Source organism: Numida meleagris, chromosome Z, assembly GCF_002078875.1.
Source record: "Numida meleagris isolate 19003 breed g44 Domestic line chromosome Z, NumMel1.0, whole genome shotgun sequence".
NCBI classification, from domain to species: Eukaryota; Metazoa; Chordata; class Aves; order Galliformes; family Numididae; genus Numida; species Numida meleagris.
The window spans coordinates 25492551-25505057 of NC_034438.1; the positions used below are offsets into that span (position 1 = coordinate 25492551).

At 38.6% G+C, this 12507-nt stretch overlaps 1 protein-coding gene across 2 annotated transcripts in view; it reads right to left on the reverse strand.

Annotated features, from left to right (window-relative positions):
• Positions 1–12507, reverse strand: part of FCHO2 (FCH domain only 2) — a 95074-nt gene that overhangs the window by 17899 nt on the left and 64668 nt on the right. The window contains exons 14-19 of one of the 2 annotated variants that reach the window (XM_021381450.1): positions 12394–12405; positions 11957–11981; positions 11104–11146; positions 10428–10522; positions 3239–3342; positions 1765–1894 (exon numbers count right to left, since the gene is read on the reverse strand). In XM_021381450.1, coding sequence (XP_021237125.1) covers positions 1765–1894; positions 3239–3342; positions 10428–10522; positions 11104–11146; positions 11957–11981; positions 12394–12405 — 409 coding nt within the window. Of the gene's footprint in view, positions 1–1764; positions 1895–3238; positions 3343–10427; positions 10523–11103; positions 11147–11956; positions 11982–12393; positions 12409–12507 lie in introns of both variants that reach the window. The other variant, XM_021381449.1, reaches the window with a different exon arrangement.

Genomic DNA, 12507 nt, shown 5'->3' on the forward strand with positions numbered 1-12507 from the left:
TGATTTTGATAATATATAATTTGTTAAGTAGTTGAGCTTTCAAGCTACTTGTATCTGCCAGACACCAGAAATGGCTGGAGAAACTTTTTTCAAAAGAAATGCAATTTTATGAGGTGCACTGTATTAGGATGATTAGTTAACATGTAAATCTGCATCTAATACAATACCTGGTGGTGTGTCACAAAGCTTTTCTATTGTAGGAAGTGTTCCAATCAAAAGATCATCCTCTATTATGTTTAAATGAAACAAAACATTGCAAGAAAACAAAATATTTCAAGCAAAAATAGATGTTAATTTACATATATAAATTCTCTGCAAATGAATACAAGACTGACGCATAAAAGAAATATGCCTATGAGTTCATGTGGAACACTCGTACATTCACCTCTCATTATTCAGAACAGAGTAAGGAAAACACTGGATTGTGCAAAAGCTGAAAGAAAATAGACAGTAGTGCAGAGCATCCTGTATCCTCACGCCCCAAAGTCATTCAGCGTTCTGCACCCAGCTCTCCAGGACTATCTAATTCACACACACTCTAAGCAGACAGAACTACGCCCATTTATTTTTGCTAGACCAGGTTAATAACCATGCCAAATCCCCGTGGCAGCACACACCTCCTTACCTTCTTCCTCACACGCACATGCACACGCAGAGAACTGGAGGTACTGACACTGCTGCCACTAACTTCTGGTTCTTTGACAATGCTGAGGCTTGAGGAAGTGAGTCTGGAGCATTTGGTAATTAGCAGACATTGAACTGTGCCACTACCACAGCAGCTACAACTGGTCAGACCTTACTAGCCTAGGTCTTGCAGAAGGAGAAAACTGTTGCACTTCCTTCAATGTGGAATACCCCCTAGGAAGCTGTGTGGATGCTCTCCAGAGATGCTGAGCCTGGCTGAGAGATCCTTGGCATCAGTAACATTCACAGATAACTGACTGTTAACTCAGAGTCTGACTTAACTCCAGACTGAAGTGCAATAGCATTCAGGAATGAAATATAACTATTCTGCTAAAGAAGCAAATTAAAATGTATTTAAAACAGCAGCAACAACAAAAGCAAACAGAACACTTCTGAAATCTCCTTACTATTTGTTATAACCAAATATAAAAACTCAAGGACTTTCCTCTAAAAACATTAGAAAATCTTCTGAAATTTGTGACAGTACGTAAAGTCTGATCTGCTTTTCATCTTAATCTTTTTCGACTATTTTCTTGTTTTTATCAGCCAGCTTTGTTTAGGTAATATACTTCAATAATTTGAAGAAAAAGATTCATGTACTTTTTTTTTTTTTTTTTTTGGAACTGCAATTACAACAATAAAAAACAAATACAAATAAACATAGAAATGCTATTTTGAACATTTATATTCATTCAAATCTATCAGCATCCCAAAATATTTCTGCACTTATAAAGTAACAAATTCCAAACAAGTACACGATAACATGCTGTGGTTGACGAACACATATACAGAAACACAAACTATGAAGTTATATGGTATTGAAAAATCTTTCACTAGAGAGCAAGTCAAAATTGGATCAATGGTCTAATCTAATCAAATGATCTGTTCTGACAGGACAGAACACTGTCCTGTCATTTAGAAGCAGGTATATTTCAAAGGATGCTTGATATACCCAGACTCACACATGGAACAACTAAATGCAAGGAATGGTTTTCCTAAGAAGCAAAACATAGTGGTAGAATTAGGCTACCACTATTAAGTTAATATGGTTAGTAAGTTAATACGGTTAATGTAACTTACCAACTGTAGGTGTATTTGCTGCACTAAGGGAAGCAGAAGAGGATATTGAAGAGATGCTCTCTGCACGTGCCAAGGGAGCTGCAGGTGGTGGACTTGAATTAGAGGTCAGTGGAGGGCTGAATGGCCTAGGCTGAACACAGGAGATCACAAGAGTATCAAACAGGCAGAAAGTCATTTTAAAAATAATTTTAGAAACATGAAAAGTACTGTAAGTAGTTCATTTTTCATTTCATTTCACAATAAATGCCTAAGTGTTTCTTAGATCTTTTAAAGCTTTGTATATCCTACTTTCCAGAGTAAAACAGAAAAGACATATTTTTCTTGGAGACCATAGAATCACAGAATGGTTTAGGCTGGAAGGGACCTTTAAGATCATCTACTTCCAATGCCCTGCTATAGGCAGGGACACCTCCCTCTAGACCAGGTTGCTCAAAGCCCCATCCAGCCTGGCCTTGAACGCCTCCAGGGAGGGGGCATCCACAACCTGTTTGGGCAACTTGTTCCAGCGTCTCACCACCTTCACAGTGAAGAATTTCTTCCTAATATCTAAATTTGTATCCTACATCTACCCTCTTCCAGTTTAAAGCCATTTCCCCTCACCCTATCACTAGATGCCCTTACAAAAAGGCCCCCCTCAGTTTTTCTGTAGGCACCCTTCAGATAATGGAAAGCCACTGCAAGGTCTCCCCAGAGCCTTCTCTTCTCTAGGCAGAAGACTCCCAACTCTCTCAGCCTGTCCCAACAGGCTTGCTAAGCCAGGTAGTATCTTGCTAACTTGAAAGACAGGAAGGGACGGATCTTACCACAGTAACATTTTTTCAAGTAAGTCAAAACCTGAAGAATCATAATATTCATAGAAGAGATCAAGCATGGCTTGGTTTGATATGTTGCCTGAGTATGTGCATTCTTTGCCACACTCGTCATCAGTAGGTGGACTTGCACTGCAGGCAGTGAACAGAGATGACCTCTCTCTATCCTGATGGGCAGCTGCTGCAATCCACTACCTCCTTTTACCACTCACCTCCACCAAGGGCAGGTGAAGTCACAGCCAGGCTACCTGTGTCAAAACATGACTGATAATGATCTACTTAATGCCACTAATTCCCCAAAGTTTTGGTGATATTCCTACATCAATGAAGCTTTGCTAATAACTTTGCTAGAATTTAGCACTGCAAATAATTTAATCCCCTACACATGCTATCCTTGCATTTTCAAGCTACTTATTTATTCAATTAAAAATGATTCACAGATGCAAAATTTATGTTATGGATCCTCCAATATCAGTTAAGAATTATTTCTGTTATCATAAGATATTTATTGCAAACAGCACCCATACCTATCTGGCAGTGGTGAAAATCTGAGTATGTGATTCCTTGAGCCCTGACTGGAAAGTAACTCCATTGTAACAGTGCACATGAGTGGTATATCTGAAACTGAGTTATAAACAAGCATTTAAAAAAAAATCAATACATACTATTTCATTAATTCCACTAAGTTTCCCTGTAGACAATTTTGTTCTTGAAGCAGGCCTTGGAGGGGGTACAATGGTGCCTACAGTAAGAGGAGTTGTGGGTCTTGCTGAAAGAAAGCAAATGTAAGAGAATCAATATTAGAAAGGTCACACTGAACATAAATATGTACTCACTTGAATAAAAGTAATGGAAGCTATGTTTCTATTAAGAGTTCCTGTTTTACAGTTCTATTTTGCAAGATTCACCACTAATCAAAAATGCTTTTAGAACAGGGCTGTGAGATACTCTGAAAAGTGACTCTAAAAATGGCATCACGCTATTTCTCATTGCTCTCAAATGATTTTCTATCAGCTAATCTCATAGCTTTGTATGTAAAAAGATGGTTTTGCCCGAGTTCATTTTTGTGTATGCTCTATATAGATCCAGAATATATGACAATCTTTCATGTCTTACCATAAATGGAAAATTCAATGGAAATTCACATTCGGTCCTGGCTGATAATGGCCTAACTGTTAATATCAAATCATGCCTTCTGTAGTTCCACTGATTTCAATAAGTAAATGCCAGTTTAACATATAGAATTCAGTAAATTACACTGTTGATTGCAAGAACACAATAGCTCCTTATTATCTCTTTTAGCCAACCTGTCAGATCTTAAAAGCAGTACAAAATACTGCCCCCATGTCCTTCTAAATCTAGCAGACACAACCAATGGATGATGGCAGCAGTACGAAGATGCCACTTTCACAGTCACTTTTCTGAAGATAACTGTATTCCAAAATAAATGTTAAATGCCATCCAATGAGTATGCCAGAACTTCAAAACAGAAACAGTTATAGCATAAATTATCAATAATAATATATAGCATATCTTATCAGCTCCCTCAAAAGAGGGCAGCTGCATCTTGACTGGGGCTGTCCCAGATGTGTACAGAAGGGATAACTCCTTGAAAGCAGTCCTGCAGAGAAGGAGTTGGAGGGTCCTGATGGACAAACAGCTGGGTATGAGTCAGCAGCGTGCGCCTTCAGGCTGGAACTCCAACAGTATCCTGGGCTGCATCAGAAGAGGAGAGGCCAGCAGTAAGAGGGGGAGGATTGTCCCCCTCTGCTCTGCCCTCATTAGGCCCCATCTGGAGTACTGTGTCCAGGCCTGGGGCCCCCAGCACAAGAAAGACGTGGAGCTGCTGGAGAGGGTCACCTCTCCTATAAACACAGACTAAGGGAGCTGGGCTTATTTAGCCTGGAGAAGAGAAGACTCCGGGGAGACCTCACTGTGGCTTTCTAGTACTAGAAGTGAACCTACAAAACTTTTTACATGGGTAGATAGTGATAGGACAAGGTGAAACGGCTTTAAACTGAAAGAGGGGAGATTTAGATTAGATGTCAAGTTTTTCACTGAGAGGGTGGGGAGGCATGGGCACAGGCTGCCCAGAGAAGCTGTGGATACCTTTGTCCCTGGAGGCGTTCGAGGCCAGGCTGGATGGGGCCCAGAGCAGCCTGACCTGGTGGGCTGCAAGCACGCCTAACGAACGCAGGGTGTTGAAACTGTATGATCTTTAAGGTCCCTTTCAATCCAAGCCATTCTATGATTATATGAAATTATTCTGGACAGTTCTTTTCTAATTAGGTAAGGTAATGTTACTTAACATTAATGTTATTAATGTTATGCAGTTTTCAAATATTGAATTTTCTCAGGCATTCAGCATAACTCTGCCCTCACTGAAATAAGGGAGTTCCACTGCTGACTTGGGAAGAAATTAGGCTAATACTGACAACATCCACCATACGCCCAGGCTAAACATCGAGTAATCTGCTTCAGTATCACAGGGATTCAGCAAATCACGGTACACTTGTCCAAATCCCTGTTGCCTTGTTCTTTCAGAATGTAGCATTATTCTAGTATGATCTACTCTTTAAAATATTGGGTTTTAAGAAGAAACTGTTCTTAGTCAAATTTATTTAACTTTATTTAATCTGATTTATAGAAAGCTGGTTCAGAATACATCTGTTTAAGAATGGAACTGTTTATGCAAAATCAAGCATTTAATCTCTGAGACTTCATTGCTCTCTGACATTCCAGAAAATTACGTGTATTTCCAGAAAAGCTAAGCTGCATACAGCTAAGAAAAAGCAGTGCCTTTAGAGTTAAATAATTTGATTTTTCTTCTTATGTCAAGCTGAATATTTATTTCAATGCCCTAAGTTTCAATGAAATTGGTGCTAACAAGCAATTTAGTACATTCTAAGTTAAGAAGTTAATTTTAACATTAGGTGAGCTAGAATAATGAAATGAAAAATCAGTCCAAAGCTTGCTTTTTGGAGTCAGTTATTAGCAAAGAGCAGTACACAATGCATGCTTGCCATACCCTTATTTGAACGAACACAAGGAGACACTAAACTATAGTCCAGTTGTGCTGAAGGTGATGTGGAAGAAATTTCGGCAGCAGTGCCAGTTTCTTCAATAAATAATTGTTCGTGGCATACAGTACTATTTGAAAGGTCTCTCTGATCCTCAGAAGCACAGCTGTTGGAAGAATTCCCAAGCAAAGCAGAAGAGGCAAGGTAGGCATTTTCAGTTTTAAAATGTAATCTTTCTTTCTCCTTCTTGTCTGTGCTTGTGTCTCTAATTGTAAAAAGTTCATCAGCAAAGGAAATCCACTGACTCTGAGACCATGAAACAGAGGATAAAGTACTGATACTCCCCGATGGTGCTTCTACACCAGATTTGCACGAAGTGCTAATTATGGAGTTGGGTGAGGATGGGCTTCCAGACCCAGAATCTGTCTGGAGTTCAAGCAAAGACTGAGACACTCTACATCCAGGAAAGTCATTGATAGATGAGGAGGAATTCCTACTGTGCTCTCTTAGAGTAGCTGAAGGAAAAGGTAAGAATTGAAACAAGACGGAATACTGAAATGATAAAAAAAATTCAATATAAATCCAGACTTAAAAGATGTATTCAATGTCCACTGCATGATTACAGCATGAAAAATAATTGCTCTACTAGGCTAAAAATCACACCACTTACAAATAAAAGAAAAAACAAAACAGCCAGATATCGTATTGACTTTGTTCCTATCAGCCATGTCACTTTCCATTCCTTATGCAAGCCAAGAAGTAATTTATGGTGCTTCTTTCCCCTTAAGGCTCAAATTCTCATGACCTTGTTTATTCCCCTAACTTCCTCTATATCATGCTAAGTTTAACTTCCTCTTGTCCTTTTATTTTCCTTTTTGGTGTCCTAATCCATTTTTATTTCCTTTCAATAGCTTTCTCCTTTCAACTTCTTTCAAAATGACTTCATCAAACCTACTCTTCTTTGTTCCTTCCAAACATTTATGCTCTTACCCTCCACACTTGTAACACAAAGGCCCAACGTAAATGGCTATTCAGTGAATGAACGATGACAATGAAGTCATGAGATCGTGCTTCTTATTCTTCTGACTGTATCAACCCATATTTAGTGAGTCATAGTATGCATGAGGTATCATCTACCCCTGTTTATTTTCTCTCTCATCTCAGAGTCTTCAACCTGCAGGAAGACAAGAGTTTTCCACATCTTCCCTGCACTTGGCTGTTGCCTTTTGCCATAGATGACATCAGAAACAGCAAATGCAATGTTAGTCAACTCTTTAATGTCTTGCAGATTGGCAGAGCTAAGAGCAACAGCAGAATGACATAGAGAATTAAAAAAAGAGCAATAAATTTAAAAGTTCACATTAGAAGCACAGGTCTCCAAAGTGTTTTGTCATGAGCAAGTACATTCTCTAAGACAAGCTAAACAGATACTTAATACAGCTTCCCCTTTCTAACATTTCTATGGATTTTATGAACTTAGGTACTTAAAATATGATTCAAAGCCTTTGAAATGCAGCCATGAATTTTATAGAAAAACTGTGGGGAAAGGTGCAGAATTATTTTTAAAATGCCTATGAAAATGGGGAAGATAAAGAAAAGAAGCATTTCTAAAATATCAGTAACTCACTAAAGACGTATGCTGTGTTTGTTCAAGATAACAAAACTAGCTTAAATGTCTAATAAAACAGGGTTACTCATGGATGACCAAAGTTTACTTCTATGCTGCATAAACCACAGCCTGCTAAAATACCACAGTGGTTTAGATGTTCAATGATTAACAGAGTTATGAAACAGTATCCTATGAAATGTTTTAATAGGAAAAAGACAAAAGTACATATGGGATGTGCTAGATCATATTTTGTATACAAAGTAAACAATTTATTATAAACTTAAGCAATTTAAGTTTTGGATTGAAATTGTCAAAACCTTTCAACAACAGCACTACCTGCATTAACATTCAAGTTGGAGATAAAACACTGATTTCTATAGGTTTCAAAAGAGAATCAGATCGAAGTTGTGTATTTTTAAAAGCTGCAGGTTGATGAGCATCAGAAGCTAACTTGATTTAAACAGTACGTACTGCAATTCAGTAAAAAAAATTCCAAACATATTACTACTTTGATATATTTTAGAACACTTTCTTTCCACTTAACTGCATGGATCATTTCACTAATGTAAACAGCTTAGTTAATTCCTATAACAACAATCCTTTTAATAATTATTTAGCAGAGAAACATTACAAAGGCAAAATATCTAGATATTTAGATATTTCTCATATCTAAAATTGACTTTCATATCTAAGTTTGACTTATGCTCACAAGGCACTCCATTCCACCAATTTCAATCAGATATAGGGCTTTGCACATAAGCCAATTTTAGGAGGTACAAGGCCATGGGCAGACTCCTCCTGAAGTCTGGCTGCTGATCCCAATGATCTGTCACTGCTCATCAGCCAGAGGCTGTTCTCTCCACAGTTCTGCTGACAGGAGGGACTTTGTGAACTTTTTCTAACCTGCTTTACTCTCCTATCCATGAGTAGCAAAAAATCAACTCATCACAGACCAAGCTGCAGATATGGCCCTCCAAGTCCCAGCCTGCAGACAGCACTTGAGGCCTCTGTCTAACACCAGGACAGATGATCCCCTCTCCTGCAGGATAGTCGTTTCCTGCCTTGGAGAAGCTATGCCACCAAGTGGAGGAGTTACAGGAGGAAATGAGCAGGCTACGTAACATCAGAGGGAAAGGACACAAGCTGGTGACTTTGGGCATTGAAAGGAAAGCTCCTGCCTCTCCTAAGGGCTTACAGTTGAGTAGGTTCACTGCCCTCACAGCTGAAGAGAAGATGCATGAGCCTACTTGCAGTGAATATGGTACTCCTTAACAATGCCACCTGGAAGACTACCTGGAAAGAAAAGGTCAAGACACTATAAAGGGTGACTCCCTGCTGCACAGAATAAAGGCATACATCTATCAACCCAAGCCATCTATTAGAGAGGTTAGCTTCCCGGTAGGGCCTCAATCCGGGAGATTGTGGAGGGACTGCTGAAGCTGTCTGACTGCTGAACTCCCTGACTACTAGCCCTTCCATTCTTCCATGTGGGGCATACATAGTACTTCTAATTAATTGTATCAGAAGTAATTACAGAGTTCTTGCTGGCAGCAGTAGTCAACAGCATGGGATGCAGGTTGTCTTCTACTCCATCTTGCTGGTGAGGGGAAAGAGTGTCAGAAAGGCGCTAACAAAACAAGTCAGGAAATGACTGCAAAACTGGTGGTGGTGACTGGGTTTGGGGTTCAGTGACCATGAAACCTTGTATATAGATCAGCATCTGCTTGGGAAAGATTGGATCCACCTCACTACATAGACCAAAGTCATTTTTACCATTAGGATAGCAGACCTCATAGGGATGATGGGGTACAGAACGAGTAACCAGCAGTCCTGCTTGGGAGTTGGTGATAGTCGTGGAGCAAACAGCAGAGGAAGAAACTACAAAACCAGCAATATGGGAATTAAGTGGGGTCATCTTCAGCACTTGCACGCAAGCAAGGAAATGTCTACGAGGCACCATCATGGAGAGATTCCCCAAACCCCTTCTACCAACTCTTCAAGCTGGGACACTTCTATAAGTGCATGTACATCAAAGCACAAAGTATGGGGAAACACAATGAGTTAGAGATTTGTGTGCAGTTACAGGGCTATGATCTACGACCAAAGCAATAATACAGCTAGAAAAGCATATTATTTTGAGTAAACGCGAAGTCTTTTTAGCTTAATTCATTCACAGACATACAATTCACTTTCAGGTGGTGCCACAAACTTTCCCCTCATTCCAGCCTCAGTCCTGCCACTTTTCTCCCACTGCCCCTCAGTTCTGCCCAAAAAACATCTTGTAATAGAATCATGGATTCATACAGAAAACAGATTCTTGACTGCAAAGTGTTATGGAAGCTTCGTACTAGATAGTTCAGCAGGCTTCTCTGGAAAGAAGAGATCTATTCCTGCTTAAAATGGATAGAATTCTAGAATCATAGAATTGCTCAGGTTGGAAAAGATCATCAAGTCCAACTGCAACCTAACCACACTACCCTAACTCTAACAACCCACTGCTAAATCATGTCCCTGAGCACCACATCCAAACGGTTTTTAAACACATTCAGGGATGGTGACTCAACCACCTGGGGAGCCTGTTCCAGTGCTTAACAACCCTTTCTGTAAAGAAGTATTTCCTGATACCCAATCTAAGCCTTCCCTGGTGCAACTTGAGGCCATTTCCCCTTGTCCTGTCACTTGTCACTAGTGAGAAGAGACCAACCCCGCTCTCACTGCAATCACCTTTCAGGTACCTGAAGAGAGCAGTAAGGTCTCCCCTCAGCCTCCTCTTCCCCAGACTAAACAGCTCCACTTCCTTTAGTCTCTCTTCGTAGGGCATATTCTCTAAGCCCTTCACGAGCCTTGTTGCCCTTCTTTGGACCTGCTCAGCTTGACTGATAGTTGTTGCAGCAACCTACATTTAATCTCTCATCCCTATTGGCAAAAAAAAAAAATGACTATATTATTCCTTCAGCACAGATGATCAATTTTGGAAAGGAAGAGGAGAGAAAAAAAACAAAAGCAAGATAGAATTTTCCAAAGGTTTCATGTGTTCCCTCTCCCTGCTCACTCCAGAGCTTGAAAGCTTGATATATCACACCTTCAGTATTACTCATAACACAGGATGCTGCTTTAAAAATTCTTTCATTTTAATGATTTAAACACATGCAGTTACTAAAAAAGTAACAGAAGAACATCCCCAAGAATATACAGAAAACACTTCCCTGCTATCAAATATCTTACCTGATGAGGATGAGGATGCCAAAGAGGCTGAAGAGGAAGATTCAAGAGAACTGCTAAAGAGTGGATCCCATGCCAGAAGGTCACTGTTCCCCTTTCTATAGTAAGTGTTACAATTAGAATATAAATGAAAGGCACACATACTCATAACAAACAAATTACAGTATTGATAGTTTATCTTTGGTACTTGTTAGTCTTTGCATCTAAAAGTAAAAACACTTACAAATTGATGCCTTTATTACCTCAGTGCAACTTTGCGTACAGACATATTTCATTATGCTAGTATGTACTCTCAGCAAGACATACATCTACAAACTGATTTGTTTCAGCACACACATATATAAGCAATGTATAACATGTCCAAATTTTGCAGTTGTGATCTTAAACACTTTGCAGTGGAACACTATGGAATGGAAACTAAGGAAAAAAAAGCAATAATTTTTGATCATGTAATTTTAAATACCAATTGAGACATCACAAAGAAGACAATGCAATAGAAAGGGAAAAGCAAGTGAACAGAAATCTTCAATGTTACATTACTCTTTAATTCTTGTAATGCAAGAGATGCTAAATATAGTAGTCATCTGAAAATTCCTATGGCTTTCTGAGTCTTGGATCAAAATAAGACCAAATCCCCAACTCAAACTTAATCTGACATAATTTTAAAAGTTGTACTTACTCATTTGTTGGAGCTGAAAGCTTCGATTTTGTTAACTCCTCACCTAAGCAAAAGACAGAGTAGAATGAGCAAAGCCATGGTACGCTAAAATAAAGATATTTCAGCTTCATTATAAAAAGACAGTAAATGTTTATGATTGCTGTTCAAAGCTAATTATGAATTATTAAAACAGAAAGGAGAAAATGTATTATTTCAGATAACATAAATTCAGATACTCCTGAAATACCTTCTGAAGGAAGGTGACTATACAGAGCAATGCATTTTGGAAGTAAGTATTGATCATTTGAAATTTCTTCCTCAAATTATGCTGCTTACATCAGTTTTATTCTTCAACAAATCTGGCTTGTTTTCTCACTGAGAAAAACTAAACAACCTAGAGGACTGGGACTGACACACTCTGCCTTCATGGTCACGTTTCGTATTTTTGATTATAAAACAGAGTACTTTGCAACTTCGTGGATCATACTCAAGATGGCGGAAGGATTTCAAGAACTCCCACAAGAGTAATCTCCATGAGGACGCCATTTGACTCTTGGACTTGTTATCCATCACAGTCATAGACACCTGATTCCCAGCACAGGGAACAGTTAAGTAGATAGAAAATGAAGAGATCTTCAGGGGTTTCTAGCTGCTTTGAAATTTTGACCAGATAAGCTAATTTAGTCCTTTGAATTGACTGTGAGTAGTTTGAAGGAAAATATCAAAATGGTATCTAGAATTGATAAGATAAATATTTTCCTTCTTAAAATGCTAATACTTAGTAAGTTTATTTCTTAAACAACAAAAAAATCTATTTTCATGCTATGTTAAAAAACTAACATGAACAGATTAGAAGTTGAGCAATCACACTTACTGGATGAATTTCGATTCATTTGTGCCTGAAACAGAAGAAAAAAAAAGATTTTTTTAAAAAAACAATTACCAAATAGAATGCTTAATAGTCTCAGGGCTCGTATTTCCACTCAACTTTCTATGAGGTATTTTGCTTTCAATGCCAGGTAGAACATTCTGGAGCTTGTAGAAAACCAGAACATGAGCTGTGACAGAGCAACCAACACGGACCCAGCACATGGGACAAGAAAAGGCAGGAAAGAAGACTGCAGAGCAGATAAAGTCAGCAGTATTACTAAACCCCTTTGCAGATTAGGCCAGTAAGACTAAACAGTTTTCATATCACACTGTACGTCTGACAGAGAAAACATTCCTAAGCTTTTCCCAATAACTCTCACACATAGTACACTCATTTGATTTTAAATTAAAAATATAAAGAAAAAGCCATTTTGTACTTACAGGACTGTGTCTCTGCTTTCAAAACATGGGGAAAAATAGAAAAATCACCATTAATATTTTTATGTTATGTATAGTAACTTCCTTGTAATCAGTCATTGTAATTCTGAACTGAAT